Source organism: Trachypithecus francoisi, unplaced genomic scaffold, assembly GCF_009764315.1.
Source record: "Trachypithecus francoisi isolate TF-2019V2 unplaced genomic scaffold, Tfra_2.0 Lachesis_group12, whole genome shotgun sequence".
Lineage (NCBI taxonomy): Eukaryota > Metazoa > Chordata > Mammalia > Primates > Cercopithecidae > Trachypithecus > Trachypithecus francoisi.
Window position 1 is genome coordinate 118,471,415 of NW_022681457.1, and position 18,774 is coordinate 118,490,188.

The 18,774-nt window shown below is 54.7% G+C and overlaps 1 protein-coding gene across 1 annotated transcript in view; it reads left to right on the forward strand.

Annotated features, from left to right (window-relative positions):
* CHD5 (chromodomain helicase DNA binding protein 5) overlaps positions 1–18,774 on the forward strand; it is an 82,233-nt gene that overhangs the window by 28,206 nt on the left and 35,253 nt on the right. Inside the window, 13 exon segments of the mRNA XM_033228610.1 lie at positions 719–842; positions 3,697–3,863; positions 4,034–4,252; positions 6,180–6,386; positions 6,626–6,837; positions 8,897–9,028; positions 9,120–9,228; positions 10,447–10,638; positions 10,724–10,924; positions 16,602–16,739; positions 16,829–16,950; positions 18,066–18,239; positions 18,610–18,751. Coding sequence (XP_033084501.1) covers positions 719–842; positions 3,697–3,863; positions 4,034–4,252; positions 6,180–6,386; positions 6,626–6,837; positions 8,897–9,028; positions 9,120–9,228; positions 10,447–10,638; positions 10,724–10,924; positions 16,602–16,739; positions 16,829–16,950; positions 18,066–18,239; positions 18,610–18,751 — 2,139 coding nt within the window.

An 18,774-nucleotide genomic window follows, 5' to 3' on the forward strand; every position in this document is an offset into this window, starting at 1 on the left:
TTCTCTGTGAGTGTGAGGGGCATTCACCCTCCTCACCCCCATAGGTAGCTGCCTCCTTCACCTCACCCCCACCCTGCAGTGGGGTGGAGTTGGAAGCTCTTTCCCTGCCCCTTGGCAGAAGCCAGTGTCAGGTCTGGAGGGGAGCATGGAGAGAAGGTATGGCCACCCTGGAGCTGATGGTCCAGTTCAGCTTAGCAGATATTTATTGAGCACCTACTGTGTGCCAGGCCCTCTGCTCAGCCATGGCGGGCCATGGTCCTGTAGCACTTGTCACCTGGCAGGCATGTTTGCTGGTGGAGAGTCCGTGATGTACCAGTCAGACGGGACAGGCCAGACCTGGCACACAGGCAGTCACGATAGGTCCAGTAAAGGAGAGATCTGGGAAGACTCCTTGGAGGAGGTGTCCCTAGGGCTGCCCCTTGAAGGATGTTTAGGAGTTTGGCAGGATGGAGGGCAGGGCCTGGGGAGCTGTTCAGATGTGGAAATTGTGGGAAGTGTCTGAGGCTGGAGAGCAGGGCTCTGGGTGGGTGGTGGGACATCAGGCTGGACAGGTAGGCTGTAATGTGAGGTTTTCAGCTGTGTGGGGGGCTGAGGCGAATTGCAGAGAGTACTGTGTCTCCAGAGCCTCTTCTGTGCTTTGTCCCACCCCACACTGCCCAGGCCAGCGAAGCCTTCTGGGTGAGGCCCTGGGATTACAGGACCTTGTCTTCCCCTGTAGAGTGAAGAAGATGAGAGGGAGGAGTCGGACTTCGACAGCGCCAGCATCCACAGTGCCTCCGTGCGCTCCGAGTGCTCTGTAGCCCTGGGCAAGAAGAGCAAGAGGAGGCGCAAGAAGAAGAGGAGTATGACTCCCCTTCCGGAGAGTTCTTGGCCTGCTGGGTGGACGTAGGGGGGCACTAGTAGGACTCCCCATCTGGAGGGTTCTCGGCCTGCGGGGTGGGTGTGTGGGGCATGGAACCTCCCCGCAGGAAGCAGGGGAAGGGCATCCTCATTGTCTCGGCCAGGTGGGACCCCTGTGTTTCCCACATGGCCCTGGTCTCTACTGTCTGGGGAGGGGCATCCTGTCCCAGTGAGGAAAGAACATGGAACCTATGGTGGGAGCCTCCCCAGGGTATTTGCCTTAGCAGTGTGGTGACCGGAGAGGGAAGTGCTTCATCTCATCACCATCCTCTATTCAGTCACCCCCCACTCACTTAACACCCATCTGTCCCCTCACCTTCCTTCCCATCCCTCCCTCTCCCTCTTTCCTTCAGTTCCTTCTTTTTGTCCATCCATCCCTCATCCATCCAGCCATTCATCCATCATCCATCATCCATCCGTCAGCTATCCATCCACCATCCATCCATCCATCTATTCCTTCATCCTTTTGTCCATCCATCCACCCATCATCCCATCACCCATCCATCCACTTGCCCTTCCATCCATCCATCCATCCATCCTTTTGTCCATCTATCCAGCCATCCATCTGTCTGTTCATCCATCCATCCCATCCATCCATCCATCCATTTGTCCATCCATCCATCATCCATCCATTTGTCCATTCATCCATCATCCATCCATCCATTTGTCCATCCATTATCCATTCATTTGTCCATCCATTAGCCATTCATTTGTTCATCCACCATCCATCCATCCGTCTACCCATCTATCCATCCATCATCCATTTGTCTACCCATCCATCCATTTGTTCATTCATCCATCCATCCATTCTTTTGTCCACCCATCCATCTATTTGTCCATCCATCTATCCATTTGTCCATCTATGCATCCATTCATGCATCCATCATCCTTCCATTTGTCCATCTATTATCCATCCATTTGTCCATCCATCCATCCATCTATCCATCCATTTGTCCATCCATCCATCATCCATCCATTTGTCCGTCCATCATCAATCCATTTGTCCATCCATTTGTTAATCCATATATCCATGCATTCTTTTGTCCATTCATCCGTCTATACATCCATCCATCCACTTGTCCATCCATCCATCCATCCATCATCCATTTGTCCATCCATCATTCATCTATTTGCCCATCCATCCACTCATTTGCCCATCCATCCATTCATCTGTCCATCCATTTGTCCGTCCATCCATCCATCATCCATCCACCTATCCATTTGTCCATCCATCCATCATCTATCCATTTGTCCATCCATTATCCATCCATTTGTTCATCCATCCATCCATCCATTTGTCCGTTCATCATCCGTCCATCCATTTGTCCATCCATCCATCCATCATCCATCCACCTATCCATTTGTCCATCCATCCATCATCTATCCATTTGTCCATCCATTATCCATCCATTTGTTCATCCATCCATCCATTTGTCCGTTCATCATCCGTCTATCCATTTGTCCATTCATCATCCATCCATCCATCTGTCCATTTGTTCATCCATCCATTGTCCATTCTCATCCATCCATTTGTCTATTCATCATTCATCATCCATCTATCTATTTGTCCATTCATCATCCATCTCTCCATCCATCTGTCTATCCATTTGTCCATCCATCCATCCATCCATCCATTTGTTCATCTATCAGTCCATCCATCCATCTATCCATTTGTCCATCCATCATTCATCTATTTGCCCATCCATCCACTCATTTGCCCATCCATCCATTCATCTGTCCATCCATTTGTCCATCCATCCATCCATCATCCACCTATCCATTTGTCCATCCATCCATCATCTATCCATTTGTCCATCCATTATCCATCCATTTGTTCATCCATCCATCCATCCATTTGTCCGTTCATCATCCATCCATCCATCCATTTGTTCATCTATCAGTCCATCCATCCATCTATCCATTTGTCCATCCATCATCCATCCATTTGTCCATCCATCCATCCATTTGTCCATCCATCCATCTTGTTCATCCATCAGTCCATCCATCCATTTGTCCATCCATCCATCCATCCATCCATCATCCATCCATTTGTCCATCCATCCATCATCTATCCATTTGTCCATCCATTATCCATCCATTTGTTCATCCATCCATCCATCCATTTGTCCGTTCATCATCCATCCATCCATCCATCTATCCATCCATTTTTCCATCCATCCATCATCCATCCATCCATCCATCCATCTGTCCATTTGTTCATCCATCCGTTGTCCATTCTCATCCATCCATTTGTCTATTCATCATTCATCATCCATCTATCCATTTGTCCATTCATCATCCATCTCTCCATCCATCTGTCTATCCATTTGTCCATCCATCCATCCATCCATTTGTTCATCTATCAGTCCATCCATCCATCTATCCATTTGTCCATTCATCATCCGTCTCTCCATCCATCCATCCATTTGTTCATCTGTCAGTCCATTGATCCATCCATCCATCTTGTTCATCCATCAGTCCATCCATCCATTTTGTTCATCCATCAGTCCATCCATCCATTTGTCCATCCATTCATCCATCCATCCATTTGTCCATTCATCCATCTATCCATTCATCTTTCTACCCATCCACCCACTCTCTTACCCTTACTTCCTTCCTTCTTTCCTTTTATCCATCTTCTATCTCCTCACCCTTTTACAACCTCAACCATCAGCCCACTCACCCACCCACCTATCCATGCATCTACTCTGTGCCTGTCTGGCCTGGGGCGGTGCAGTTGGTTGTGTTCTGGGAGTGCGGATGAGGCCTTCCATGACTGCCTCTCCCCTACCTTAGTTGATGATGGTGACGGCTATGAGACAGACCACCAGGATTACTGTGAGGTGTGCCAGCAAGGTGGGGAGATCATCCTGTGCGACACCTGCCCGAGGGCCTACCATCTCGTGTGCCTGGACCCAGAGCTGGAGAAGGCTCCAGAGGGCAAGTGGAGCTGCCCCCACTGTGTAAGCCTTGGCAGAGCCCTGGGCTGGGAGCGGGGCCACGCCTGGCTCCCCCACCCCTGTGCCCTCATTTGGGGGCAGAATGCGGGGAGGTGCTGTGGGGGAGGGAGGGAGTCGAGCCCTGGTGCAGCGGGTCCCCGCCCAGGGTGCCTCCACCTGGCCTCCTCCCCCAGGAGAAGGAGGGGATCCAGTGGGAGCCGAAGGACGACGACGAAGAGGAGGAGGGCGGCTGCGAGGAGGAGGAGGACGATCACATGGAGTTCTGCCGCGTGTGCAAGGACGGGGGCGAGCTGCTCTGCTGCGATGCCTGCCCCTCCTCCTACCACCTGCATTGCCTCAACCCGCCGCTGCCCGAGATCCCAAACGGTGAATGGCTCTGCCCGCGCTGTACTGTGAGTGTTCCGCCCGCCCTGCGCCGGACGCCCCGCCCCACCCCAGGAACAGGCCCCGCCCCCAGGGGGAAGGTCTGCCCTCCTCAAAAGGCCCCGCCCCTGCCGGCTCCGGACCCGCCTCGGTAGCCGATCCCGCAAAGCTCCGCCCACGCCGCTCGAGGCCACGCCCACTCTAGCTTCCTGGCGTCCCGCTCCGCGTCTGACCCCAGTAGAGACGCGAGGCATGAGTGTTAGGGAAAGGCAGGCAGGTCTGTGGTGATCATGCCAATACCACGACCACTGTTCAGTGACCACGTGTTCTGCAAGGACTCCACATCCATCATAGTATCCTTTAACATTACTGAATATTCTGGCACCACGCATTTTGTTATTTCCTTTTCAGATGAGAAAACTGAGGCTCAGGGAAGCAGAGTGACCTGCCTAAGGCCACACAAGGGCCAAACTGTCCCCTCAGATTCAGGTCCCTGGAGCCACCCCAGACCTGGCTCCTGTTCCGAGGCTGGGGATAGGGAGAGGGTAGGAGGCTCCTAGAGCCAGAGCATCAGTTTCTGCAGGAAGAGGGGCACCCCCATCCCTCACCCCCCAATCACAGTAGACATCGGAAGGCCCCTTGCTCTGAGCTGTCTGCCCTGCACCCCGGGGTGCCAGATCCCCCACCCCTCAGGTCCTGGGCTGTGCTGCCTTTAGCCCTGGGCTGTCCCGTGTGCATTTGGGCTTGTGTTGTGTGTGTGTGTGTGTGTGCGTGCATCTGCACGCATACATGTCTGTGTCTGTGTCGGGGTCAGGGGAGGACCCTTTTGAGGGGTGCAGCCTTCTGTGCTTTCCTAGGATTCATGGAAGGCCCTGGGGATGGGAGGGAGGCAGGAGTGGAGTTCCTCTCAGCTTCTTCCCTGAGGAGTTGGGATGGGGGTGGGAGGGTCCCCTCTTCCACTCCCCCTAGAGCCAGTGGAGGAGCCTTTCCTGCCTCCCATGTCCTCCTCCTTCTCTGCCTCTTGGCCTTTGCTGTCACCAAGGCCAAAGGAAGGCTGGCTGTGTGGTGTACCTTGCACCTCCAGAGTGCCTTCAGGTGTGATGTGGCACCACAAACCTGGTAGGTGAAGGAAGGGGTGGGCCATTTTACAGATGGGAAAGCAGGCTCAGTAGGCTTGGACAAGTTTCCGAGGACAGATAGTAGCAGAGCTGGGACCTGCTGTCCCCAACAGAGCTGTCTCCCCGAATCAGTCACCCCTGACCCTGTCTAGCCAGGCTCAGCACCGCCTCCTTGGAAGGCCAAGGCTGCTCCCACCCATCTCAGGGCCCACCTTTGCCAGCCAGCAGCTCACTGTCACCCTAACATCGGTCAGGGCCCGTGTGTCTGTGGGCTGTCAGAAATGGGGCCTCATTGTCCCAGCCTAGACGCACAGTGCTTGGGTGCAGCCCTGCCCCGGGTGAGGGATGGCGGATGGGGGGCTGCCGTGTCCCTGAGCTCCAGCATGGGGCTCATGCTCCCTGGGTGCTTGGGGGTCACACAATGATGTGACCTCTTTTCAGGGGGCAATGGGAAGACCTAAGGTAGGGGAAGTCCAGAACTTCATATTCTGCTCCCTGCTCTGCTGTCCCTTGCTGAGTGGGCCTCAGTTTCCCCCTCTGTCATGTGCACATGGCAGTCTTACCTACCCTGGCTCGGATATTCTGGGTGCCAATGAGTTTACCACTGAGTGAAAGGGCCACGTGGCCTCCCAGACCCCCACTGCCTGTCTCCTGTGTGCATGACCCATGCGGCTCCTGAGGACGGGGTCATGATGTCATGGCGTCACGGTGGTGCTGTTCTGACCTGGGGACAGTGGCACTGATGAGAGGGAGCCTGCGTGGCAGCCTGCTGTCATGGGAGCCTCAGGGCGGGGCCCTGCAGCTGAGCCCCACCGTGGGGACCCTTCTCTGTCCACAGTGCCCCCCACTGAAGGGCAAAGTCCAGAGGATTCTACACTGGAGGTGGACGGAGCCCCCTGCCCCCTTCATGGTGGGGCTGCCTGGGCCTGACGTGGAGCCCAGCCTCCCTCCACCCAAGCCCCTGGAGGGCATCCCTGAGAGAGAGTTCTTTGTCAAGTGGGCAGGGCTGTCCTACTGGCACTGCTCCTGGGTGAAGGAGCTACAGGTGAGTGCTGGCAGGGTGGCTGTGCCAAGGCCCAGGACCTGATGAGCCCTGGACCCTCCCGGGCTGGCGGGAAGGGGCTGAAGCACCTCTGACTGAGGGGTGCCATTGGGAGTTGGGGTGGTGCTGAGCGGGAGGATTGTCCTGCCTGGGACCGGGGCTGGGGCTAGGGGAGCTGGGTAGGGAGACGCAGAGGGCCATGGCTCATCCCCTTTCTGTGGCTCGTGCCCGTCTGTGAGCAGCTGGAGCTGTACCACACGGTGATGTATCGCAACTACCAAAGAAAGAATGACATGGATGAGCCGCCCCCCTTTGACTACGGCTCTGGGGATGAGGACGGCAAGAGCGAGAAGAGGAAGAGCAAGGACCCCCTCTACGCCAAGATGGAGGAGCGCTTCTACCGCTATGGCATCAAGCCAGAGTGGATGATGATTCACCGAATCCTGAACCATAGGTGTGTGCCTGCAGCTGGCTACCCTCCCTGCGCGTCACTGGGGCTGGGCTGCATCGGCTCCTTTGCTCTGTAAAATGGTGCAGGGCAGGACACCAGGACCCTTGCTTTGGGGCTGCTGTGCAGAACCACATGTGGGCACAGCAGGGGCACAAGGAAGGGGCCTAGGGCTCCCAGTGCTGGAGATCTGCCTGACCTGCTGGAGGGGCCGTCCCATGCATGCCTGCACACTCATGCACACCTGTTCACACCCTTGGGGGGTCGGGACCCTCGTGCTGGGTTAGTGCTTGATACCAGCAGGAGGGTTCTGAGGACGCGGGAGGCCTGAGGTATGGGGGTATGTCCACATCTCCCCCACGTTTGTAATAGTAGCTGGCTGTACTGAGCACTGCCTACTGGGAGAGAGGCGTCTTTCTTTTACCTCTGTTTTACTGATGTGAGAATAGGCACAGCAAGGTGAAGTCACTTGCCAGAATCACACAGCCACGGAGTGGAGCTGGGATTTGAACCCCATGCTTTCTGACTGCAGGACCTACTTTCTTAGCCACTGTTGCACCCCCCAGTGCCCCAGCAGCAGCTCTTCCTGGAGCAGTCTGGCAATTCCTGGGGATGCCTTAGCAATCAGAGGCTGCAGGAGGTGGGACAAAGAGCCAGGGGCAGGAGGCCTGCGGGCTTTGGTTTTGATTTGGTGGGTGATGGGAACTCCTGCTGATTCTTGAGTTTAAGGGCTTGAGAACTGGTGGTGGCTGGCAGATGGGCCTTGGGGTGGGGCCCAGAGTACCTGCTGTGTGGTGGCAGCTTGGAGCTTATGCTCCCCAACCTGGCTACCCCGTGGCCTCTGCCTTTGAGGGGCTTAGGATCGGTGGCCTCTGCCACTCAGTGCTTCTGGCTTCAGGCAGCTGTTGGGTAGAGCAGAGGTTAAGAGCCTGAGCCAGATGTTCAGATTTCAGTCCTGGCTCCCAACTGCTGGGCTTTGAGGCCCTTGTAGGGAACAGGCTGCTGCACAGGTGACCGGAGCTTGCCAGAGGCTGGCTGTGGGCAGTCTTCAGAAGGAGGGGCGCGGAATTTGTAAAAGCTGCCCTTTCAACTATGGGACACCCACGTTTTTCCTCCCCAGACCTTCCTGAGAATGACCTTCAAGGGTCAGTTCCTGTGGGAACCTGAGCCCAGCAATGAAATGACCAACGGTTTTCTACCTTTACTAAATTGCATGCTAGAAATGTACATGGTAGTTTTTCTCTCTGCTCCAAAGTGGGACAGGTGACTCTCCCCTGGATTTATTCCCCCAGTCTGCAAAACAATCAATTATGTATTGGAAAACAAACAAACATCGGTTTCTGTGGTAACTGGGGATTGGTCTTTCTCTTTATGGCCCCCAGGCCCACAGCAGCCGCTGCCCACCGGGTCTGTGTGCCTCCTCGGCACTGCTGTGTGGGGTAGCCATGCCCCGGCCCAGCCCTGCAGCACTCCTCTGGCCTGGTTGCCTTAGCCTGGGCGGGTGGGAGGCCCTGAGGACCCTCCCAGTGGCCAGAATCAAGCTGTGTGCTGCTGGGCTTGGCCACTGGGTCCTTGTGTCCCCGGAGGAGACCGCCTCACATGCAGGAATTGCGTCCTTATCTACTTTGCAGAGACAGCTCCTCACCCTGCATGGCCACTGCACGAGTCCTCCCCATATTTTAAGTTAGAAAACTGAGTCCATTGGCAGGAAAGAGAACTTTCCAACTCAGAAATCCAGAACTCCTGTGAAAATCCAGATCCCGTGACCAATGGGATTCATCCCTGCCACAGAGGCTGCACAGGATGCGGGAGGCTGGCTGGCTGGTTGCTCCTCTGTTAGCTGGCCTCCGTGTCCCTCTCTGGCTCTGCCCCGTCCCCCTCTCATTCGCTGTGTGGCCCCAGGCAAGCCGCTGTACCTCCCTGGAGCTTCTGCCTTCATCCCCTCCTCCTGGCTGGGCCCAGCATCCGAGGCGACCCTGGGTGTGAGTGCCTCTGCATCCTGGGAGGTTCATCAAACCCGTGCTGTGGCGCCCTGAGCGACCCACATCTGTTCACTGTGTTGCAGCTTTGACAAAAAGGGGGATGTGCACTACCTGATCAAGTGGAAAGACCTGCCCTATGACCAGTGCACCTGGGAGATCGATGACATCGACATCCCCTACTACGACAACCTCAAGCAGGCCTACTGGGGCCACAGGTGGGCGCAGGGATCCGGCTGCTGGGCACAGGCTGCTGGGGTCTGCTCCTGGGCTGAGCCTTACTCACTTACATGCTATGCCTTTTCCTAGGGAGCTGATGCTGGGGGAAGACACCAGGCTGCCCAAGAGGCTGCTCAAGAAGGGCAAGAAGCTGAGGGACGACAAGCAGGAGAAGCCGCCGGACACGCCCATTGTGGACGTGAGTTGTTGGGGGGCAGCAGTGGGTGGGGTTGCCAGGGCCTGCCCACCCCAGACTTGAATGTGCAGGGGGTGTATGTTCTCAAAGGGACGTTTCCTTGGGCCCTTTTGGCTTATGCAGACAGTGTCATGCCCACGTAGGCTAGGACAGCTGCAAGGCCCCTCATAGCACTGCTGCTGACACGCTGCTTGCACACCACTCTCACCTGGGAGGAGACCCCACTCACTCAGCAGAGCTCTCTGGGTGTCCACTAGCGCCTGGCCCTGGGTTGGCCCTGAGGAGACGAGGGCCCAAGAGCCCTGGGCATCTGTTTCAGAAGACACACTGTCTTCTAGGGGCCCTTGGCGGGTATCCACAGAACACAGAGGGCCTGGCCTGGGACTATCAGGCGCCTGTCAGATGCCGAGGAAAGGCAGATGGGCCTGGTCCATTGGGAGGACTGCATGGGGCCAGTGACCTTGAGCAGGATCCAGAGGCAAATGGGCTGGGCGTGGTGGCTCATGCCTGTAATCCTAGCACCGTGGGAGGCTGGGGTGGGAGGGCCGCTTGAACCTGGAAGTTTGAGGCAACATAGTGAGATCCCACCTCTACATAAAATTTAAAAATTAGCCAGGCATGGTGCCGTGCTTGTGGTCCCAGCTACTAGGGAGGCTGAGGTAGGAGAATCCCTTGAATCCAGGAAATTGAGGCTGCAGTGAGCCATGATCGTGCCACTGCACTCCAGCCTGGGCAACAGAGACTCAGTCTCAAAAAAAAAAAAAAAAAAAAAAAGCAAATGTCAAATGCAGAGGAGCCAGTTACTGGGGGCGTGAGAATGCCCCAGATAGACGTTCGTTTTGTTGTTCATCCAAAAAATAGTAAGTGACCACATGTCCCAGGCCCTGGATGGTGCTCAAGAGGAGGCAGTGAGCAGGACCCAGGTGGTGATGACAACCTGGGCTCAAAGTCAGAGAATTCAACAGTTGGGAAATTTCCCTGATAGGAGAAGTACAGCGCTGCCATGGGAGGACACTGCGGGAGCCCTTCAGCCAGGCTGGGAGTCAGGGAGGGCTTCCTAGAGGAAGAGGTGTTCCATCCAAGAACTGGAGAGGAGTTAGGAAGACAGACAGGAGAGGGAAGAGTGTTCCAGGCAGAAGGAATTGCATGTGCAAAGGTCTGTAGCGTGGACTCTGGTGGCCCAGGATCTAGGGCGTGTCTGAACCGCTGCCTCCCCTGCAGCCCACGGTCAAGTTCGACAAGCAGCCGTGGTACATCGACTCCACAGGCGGCACGCTGCACCCGTACCAGCTGGAGGGCCTCAACTGGCTGCGCTTCTCCTGGGCGCAGGGCACTGACACCATCCTGGCCGATGAGATGGGTCTGGGCAAGACGGTGCAGACCATCGTGTTCCTCTACTCCCTCTACAAGGAGGTGGGCAGGCGGGGCAGGTGGCCAGGAGGGGTGGCCAGTCCTGGCCAAGGGCAGCTGGTCTCACGGCATTGGCCTCTTTCTCCAGGGCCACTCCAAGGGGCCCTACCTGGTCAGTGCGCCCCTCTCCACCATCATCAACTGGGAACGCGAGTTTGAGATGTGGGCGCCCGACTTCTATGTGGTGACCTACACGGGGGACAAGGAGAGCCGCTCAGTGATCCGGGAGAACGAGTTTTCCTTTGAGGACAACGCCATTCGGAGTGGGAAGAAGGTGTTCCGGATGAAGGTGAGGGCTCGCCATCCGAAGGACGGTAGGAAGACCCTGGGTCTGGTTCAGGGACCCCAGGTGCCCTGCACTCCTTTGGGGTCCCTCAGCCTGGGAGGGCTACTGAGGCTGGCAGACTCTGAAGGACTTGTCCTAGAGGCTGAGTTACCGCCATGTCAGTTTTCTGGGGCTCCTGTAACCAAGTGTCACAGACGGGGTGGCTTCAAACAGCAGAGATGTATTCAGTCACAGTTCTGGAGGCTGGAGGTTGGAAATCAAGGTGAAGGCAGGGCAGCGTGCCTCTGAAGGCTCTAGGGGAGGACCCTCCCTTCCTCCTTCCAGCCTCCTGGTGGCGGCAGGAGTTCACTGGTCTGCAGCCGTCCAGTCAGTTTCTGCCTCTGTTAGCACATGGGGTTTTCCCCTTTGTGTCTGTTTCTCATCCTGTAAAGACGTCATTCATACTGGGGCTAATTTTGTATTTTTTGGTGGAGACGGGTTTCACCATGTTGGCCAGGCTGGTCTTGAGCTCCTGAGCTCAAGTGATCTGCCTTTCTCGGCCTCCCAAAGTGCTGGGATTACAGGAGTGAGCCACTGTGCCTGGCCCCAACTAATTATTATTATGACTATTATTATGAGACGGAGTCTCATTCTGCCACTCAGGCTGGAGTGCAGTATGGCATGATCTCAGCTCACTGCAACCTCCGCGTCCGAGTTCAAGCAATTCCCATGCCTCAGCCTCCAGAGTAGCTTGGATTGCAGGCATATGCCACCATGCCCAGCGAATTTTTTGTATTTTAGTAGAGACGGGGTTTCGCCATGTTGCCCAGGTAGTCTTGAGCTCCTAAGCTCAGGCAATCTGCCGCCTTGGCCTCCCAAATTGTTAAGATTACAAGTGCGAGCCACCACACTCAGCCTATTATTATTATTATTACTATTACTATTATTATTATTTTGAGACAGGGTCTTACTCTGTCACCCAGGCTAGAGTGCAGTGATGTGATCATAGCTCACTGCAGCCTTGACCTCTGGGAGCTGGGACTACAGGGACACACCACCACACCCAGCTAACTTTCAAAGCTTTTGTAGAGATGGGGTCTCCGTTATGTTGCTCACGCTGGTCTTGTACTCCTGGGCTCAAGCGATCCTCCTGCCTCAGCCTTCCAAAGCATGGGGATTATAGGCATTGAGCCACCATGCCCAGATAACTAATTATATCTGCAAAGACCCTATTTCCAAAAGAGCTTCTGGGTGGACATGAATGTTGGGGGGACACTATTCAATGCAGTGCACCAGCTGTGTGACTTTGGGCAAATCACGTGGCCTCTCTGGGCCTCAGTGTTTTCTCAGCAAAATGGAGTTAACAGACACACCCCACAGAGTCAAGTGAGTTAGTAAGCACGAGGTCTCATGGTGCCGTGAACCCTACGAGGTCTTGTTAAAGCACAGTCTGTAACCCAGCAGTGCTGGGGTGGGGCCCGAGCCTCTGCATTTCTTTTTCTTTTTTTTTTTTTTTGAGATGGAGTCTCACTCTGTCGCCAGGCTGGAGTGCAGTGGTGCGATCTTGGCTCACTGCAACCTCTGCCTCCCAGGTTCAAGCGATTCATCTGCCTCAGCCTCCCGAGTAGCTGGGACTACAGGCGCGTGCCACCACACTCAGCCACTTTTTGTATTTTTAGTAGAGACCGGGTTTCACATGTTGGCCAGGATGGTCTTGATCTCTTAACATCATGATCCGCCTACCTCGGCCTCCCAAAGTGCTGGGATTATAGGCGTGAGTCACCATGCCTGGCCTGAGCCTCTGCATTTTTATTTTTTTTTGAGATGGAGTCTTGCTTTGTAGCCCAGGCTGGAGTGCAGTGGCGCAATCTTGGCTCACTGCAAGCTCCGCCTCCTGGGTTCACGCCATTGTCCTGCCTCAGCCTCCCGAGTAGCTGGGACTACAGGTGCCCGCCACCACGGTTGGCTAATTTTTTGTATTTTTAGTAGAGATGGGGTTTCACTGTGTTAGCCAGGATGGTCTCGATCTCCTGACCTCATGATCCGCTCGCCTCGACCTCCCAAAGTGCTGGGATTATAGGCGTGAGCCACGGCGCCCGGCCTAGCCTCTGCATTTCTAAACACTCCACATTGAGGAGCGAGGACTTGCAGCCATTGGCCCCTAGAAAATGTCAGTGCTACAGCCTTGTTGGCTGGCAGATCCTCTCACAGGACCTCCGAGTCCCTCATGTCGGCCTCCTCCACTGTCTGCTGGCAGCTGTGGCTCTTAGAAATGCTCAGAAACTGTTGAATGAATGAATGAATCAATGATCCCACAGGTGACTTTGTAGATGGATGAGCCCCGGTCATTAGACACAAAAAGAACCTCCCCTGAGCCATGCTGGGACCCTGCTGTGTGCCAGGCACTTCGCTGATTTGGCTCTTCTATTATATTTACTGTTTAATTATTTTATTGTTAAAAGTTGTGGTAAAATACACATAATGTAAAACTTACCATCCTAACCATTTTTAAGAGTACAGTTCAGCTGGGCATGGTGGTGTGCACCTGTAGTCCTAGCTACTTGGGAGGCTGAGGCAGGAGGATTGCCTGAGCCCAGGAGTTCGAGGCTGGAGTGCGCCATGATTGTGTCTGTGAACAGCTGTTGCACTCTTGCCTGGACAACATAGTGAGACTCTGTCTCTTTTTTTTTTTTTTTTTTTTTTTTTTTGAGACAGAGTCTCGCTCTGTCGCCCAGGCTGGAGTGCAGTGGCCGGATCTCAGCTCACTGCAAGCTCCGCCTCCCGGGTTTACACCATTCTCTCGCCTCAGCCTCCCGAGTAGCTGGGACTACAGGCGCCCGCCATCTCGCCCGGCTAATTTTTTGTATATTTTAGTAGAGACGGGTTTTCACCGTGTTAGCCAGGATGGTCTCGATCTCCTGACCTCGTGATCCGCCCGTCTCGGCCTCCCAAAGTGCTGGGATTACAGGCTTGAGCCACCGCGCCCGGCGAGACTCTGTCTCTTAAAACAAAAACAAAAACAAAAAAAAAACAGCCAGGCACAGTGGCTCATGCCTGTGATCCCAGCACTTTGGGAGGCCAAGGCGGATGGATCACCTGAGGTCAGGAGTTTGAGACTAGCCTGGCCAACACGGTGAAACCCCATCTCTACTAAAAATACAAAAATTAGCCAGGCATGCTGGTGCACACCTGTAATCCCAGCTACTCAGGAGGCTGAGGCAGGAGAATTGCTTGAACCTGGGAGGCAGAGGTTGCAGTGAGCCGAGGTCGCGCCATTGCACTCCAGCCTGGGCGACAAGAGCTAAATTCCGTCTCAACAACAGCAACAACAAACCAACCAAAAAAAAAACCAGTTCAATAGTGTTAAGTACATTCACATTGTTATGCAACCAATCTCCAGCACTCTTTTCATCTTGCAGGATAGAAACTCTGTCCCCATTAAACATGAACATCCCCACCACCTGCAGCCTCTGGCAGCCACCAGTTTACTGTCTGTCTGTCTGCACGGGGTTGACTACTCTGGGTACTTCATATGAGTAGAATCGGGAAGCATCTGTCATTTTGCGACTGGCTCATTTCACTGAGCAGAATGTCCTTGAGGTTCATACATGTTGTAGCACGGGTCAGAATTTCCTTCCAAGGCTGGAGAACATCCCATCACGTGGATAGACCACGTTTTGTTGATGTGTTCATCTGGTGATGGGCACTTGAGTTGCTTCTGGCTTTTGGTGATCGTCAGTAATGCTGATGGAAAGGAATATGGGTGTGTAAATACCGCTTTGGGTCCCTGCTTTCACTTCTTTTGGGTATACACCCAGAAGTGGAACTGCCGGATCATATGGTAATTCTATTTTTGATTTTTTGAGGAACAGACGTAGCTCTTTGAGTTCTCATAGCATTCTTCACCTAGATAGGCGAGGAGACCGAGGCTAAAAGATTGTGTGTAAACCCAGGTGCCACGTGTGGGCAAAGCCTGTGCTGCACGACATCCTTGGCCCTCTCTGCTCTCTCACAGGCATGTGGGCTGCTGGGAGAGGCAGGTTTGGTGCAGGACAGGACAGGCCTGCATCACTGGGGGGGCCCAATGCAAAATGAAAGAGCAGGGCTCGCAGGAAAGCAGCTTTTTCCTTTCTTCTGTGGTCTGTCTGTCAACATGCCAAGGTGTTTTACATTTGGTTTTTTTTTTTTTTGGAGACAGAGTCTCACTCTGTCACCCAGACTGGAGTGCAGTGGTGTGATCTCGACTCACTGCAACCTTCGCCTCCTGGGTTAAAGTGATTCTCCTGCCTTGGCCTCCTGAGTAGCTGGGACTACAGATGTCCACCACCATGCCTGGCTGATTTTTGTATTTTTTAGTAGAGACGGGGATTCGTTCTGTTGGCCAGGCTGGTCTCAAAGTCCTGGCCTCAAGTAATCCTCCCACCTTAGCCTCCCAAAGTGCAGGGATTATAGGCGCGAGCCACTGTGCCTGGCCTAAATTTGCTTTTTAAAGTCGTGTTCCTTCAGGTGTGGGGATCCTCACTGGGAGAGTGCAGACCCTCACAGGCACCAGGCCCTGTCCTGGAACTTGGTGCATAGACCGTGTGCCTGGCTTCCCCTCCCCACCAGTACCCAGGCCCAGGCCCCCACCAGGGGGCGTAGGGGGACAGCGGTCACCAGGCAGGGGCAGGGGAGCAGGGGAATGAGAACCTGTCCCAGGGAGGCTCCACGTCTCCAGCCTACACTCCACTGTCCCTGGGATATTTGTTGCAAAACACAAATTGAACAATAATTTGAAATTAATATTTCAAATCAGCAACCTCAAGGCATTAAACCCCAAGTGCAGGGTCCATTTCTCTGTTCATGTCTTGGCTCTGCCATTTATTAGCCACAGGGACCTGAGAGAGTGCTCCAGCCTGAGGCCCCATTAGCTTTACATAGGGATAAAAGGCCAGGTGTGGTGACTCATGCCTGTATTCCCAGTACATTGGGAGACTGAGGCAGGAGAATTGCTTGAGGCCAGGAGTTTGAAACCAGCCTGGTTAACATAGTGAGATCTCCTCTCTCCAAAAAACAAAAATAACCCTGGGGGCAGTGGGGGATAAAGGACACAGTTGAGCTCATGTTTTGTTAGGATGAGGTGAGAGTGGAAAGGAAGGAGTAAGCCCGGAGCCAGGGCTGGTTGAGGTGGCTCATGCCTGTAATCCCAACGCTTTGGGAGGTCGAGGCGGGCGGTTCACTTGAGTTCAGAAGTTTGAGACCAGCTTTGGCAACATGGTGAAACCCTGTCTCTACGAAAATACAAAAATTAGCTAGGTCTGGTAATGCGTGCCTGCAGTCCCAGCTACCCGGGAGGCTGAGGTGGGAGGATTGCTGAAGCCACCTCACCTGGGAGGTGAAGGTTGCAAGTGAGCTGTGATCGTGCCACTGTACTCCAGGCTGGGGGATGAGAGTAAGACCCTGTCTCACTGGTGGTGTTACGAGCGGAGGCCGTTTCTTGTCGTCCACACCACCCTCTCTCAGGGCTATGCTCTGGGCCTCAGTTGATGCCCCTCTGCTTGGTGGCCAGCATCTGCCCCTCTGGTGCTAGGCTGGCCAGCCCAGGGCTCCCTGGAGCCTTTGTGTGTTCCTGTGCACACCTCCTTCTTGGCTGTTTGTCTCCTGGGACTGTGATCCGCTCAGCTCCCAGCTGTCTCCTCCCCAATGCCCCTCTTTTCTCCAGAAAGAAGTGCAGATCAAATTCCATGTGCTGCTCACCTCCTATGAGCTCATCACCATCGACCAGGCCATCCTGGGCTCCATTGAGTGGGCCTGCCTGGTGGTAGATGAGGCCCACCGCCTCAAGAACAACCAGTCCAAGGTAGGTGGTGCCAGCCGCCAGACCCCAGAGCTGCCCAGGGTGAGGGGCCGCCCAGAGCCCCCTGATGGGCCCCCCTCTCCTCCCTTCAGTTTTTTAGGGTCTTAAACAGCTACAAAATTGATTACAAGCTGCTGCTGACAGGGACTCCCCTTCAGAACAACCTGGAGGAGCTGTTCCATCTCCTCAACTTCCTGACTCCGGAGAGGTTCAAGTGAGTCACCTGGATCCAGCCAGGGAGGTGGTGGTGGGGCTGGGGTGGCCCCAGTGAAGACAGATCAATAGCCCATCCTGGCTGTGAGACCTGCTCGGCCATTTCTTCCTCATCAGTAAACTGGGAGTGTTAGCGACGTCCCTGCTTTGACCTCCTGCAGAAGCAGGGTGTTGGGGTGGGTGGCGTGGGTACATGGGAGTATTTGGTAAATATCAACCGCTGCTAATACCACGACTCTTCCTTAGCTCTGCCCTAGACTACCCAGGGCTCCTCCTGGACTACTGTCCCTGCCTGCACTCCCCTGGCAAGTTCCTTTCCCTCTGCTGAGACCCCAGTGACTCACATGGGCAACCGTGGTGGAGGCAGAGGCAAGCTCCCAGGTGGCCGGAACCCACTGCCCAGCCTCCTCATCTTCACCTACCTCCACTTGCCTGCTCAGAATGGGGCGTTCAGGGAGCAGTGTGTCGATTTTGGAATCAGGAGATGTAGTTTTTTGTTTTTTTTTTTAAGAAACAGTCTCGCTCTGTGGCCCAGGCCAGAGTGCAGTGGCTTGATCTCAGTTCACTGCAACCTCCGCCTCCTGGGTTCAAGCGATTCTCCTGACTCAGCCTCCTGAGTAGCTGGGATTACAGGCATGTGTCACCAGGCCCAGCTAATTTTTGTATATTTTTAGTAGAGATGGGGTTTCACCATATTGGCCAGGCTGGTCTCGAACTCCCGACCTCAGGTGATCTGCCCGTCTTGGCCTCCCAAAGTGTTGGGATTACGGGCGTGAGCCACCAGGAGATGTAGATTTGTGGGGAGGTTTTGGCAAAGCTGTACTGTATCAGCTTGGGCACTCATCAGACTCAGTTTCCTCATCTATTGTCTGGGTAATAGAGAGCTCCTGTCCTGGACGGTTTTGAGGATGGAAAGGTGTCCAGTGTGGCTGAGGAAAAGAGGGCTGTGATGTGTAGAGGCGACAAGGCTTAGACAGAAATTGAGACGATACCCAGGGCAATGCCAGGGCTCCCTGGTTCACCAGCCAGCCAGCCTACATGGGTTGGGTGCTCTGCACCCTGCCTCCCCTGCCCCGGTCCTCTGCTCCTGGCTGTTATCCCAGCTTTTTGTTGCAGCAACCTGGAGGGCTTCCTGGAGGAGTTTGCTGACATCTCCAAGGAAGACCAGATCAAGAAGCTACATGACCTGCTGGGGCCGCACATGCTCAGGCGGCTCAAGGCTGACGTGTTCAAGAACATGCCAGCCAAGACTGAGCTCATTGTCCGGGTGGAGCTGAGTCAGATGCAGAAGTGAGTGGTGGGCTGAGCCAGGAGCAGCCTGTGTGCACCCTTTCCCCTGGGCTGCTCTCCTGGGTCACTTCCCACGTGGGTGGAGGGCTCTTCAGCCTCACTGAGGCTTGGGCTCATGCTTTGCATACACTTTCTTCGTGGGGCCTCTTCTCAGGTTTTAGTGACAAGCGTTTGGGCCACCTGAGTGCTAGCAGTGTCCCCCAGTCACTTGCAGGGGGACTCCAGGCTGGTGGCTTCACCTCTTGGGGTTCCCTTGGGTCTCCCTGTAAATGGGTGCTTGGCCACCAGCTTCCAGCCCCGCTGCAGAGCAGAGAGAGCCCTCTCGGAGGTGGGTCTGACCCAGCCTGCCTTTCCTCGTGTCCTGCTGCAGGAAGTACTACAAGTTCATCCTCACGCGAAACTTTGAGGCGCTGAACTCCAAGGGGGGCGGGAACCAAGTATCGCTGCTCAATATCATGATGGACCTGAAGAAGTGCTGCAACCACCCCTACCTCTTCCCTGTGGCTGCCGTGGTAGGTTTCCCTGGCCATCATGA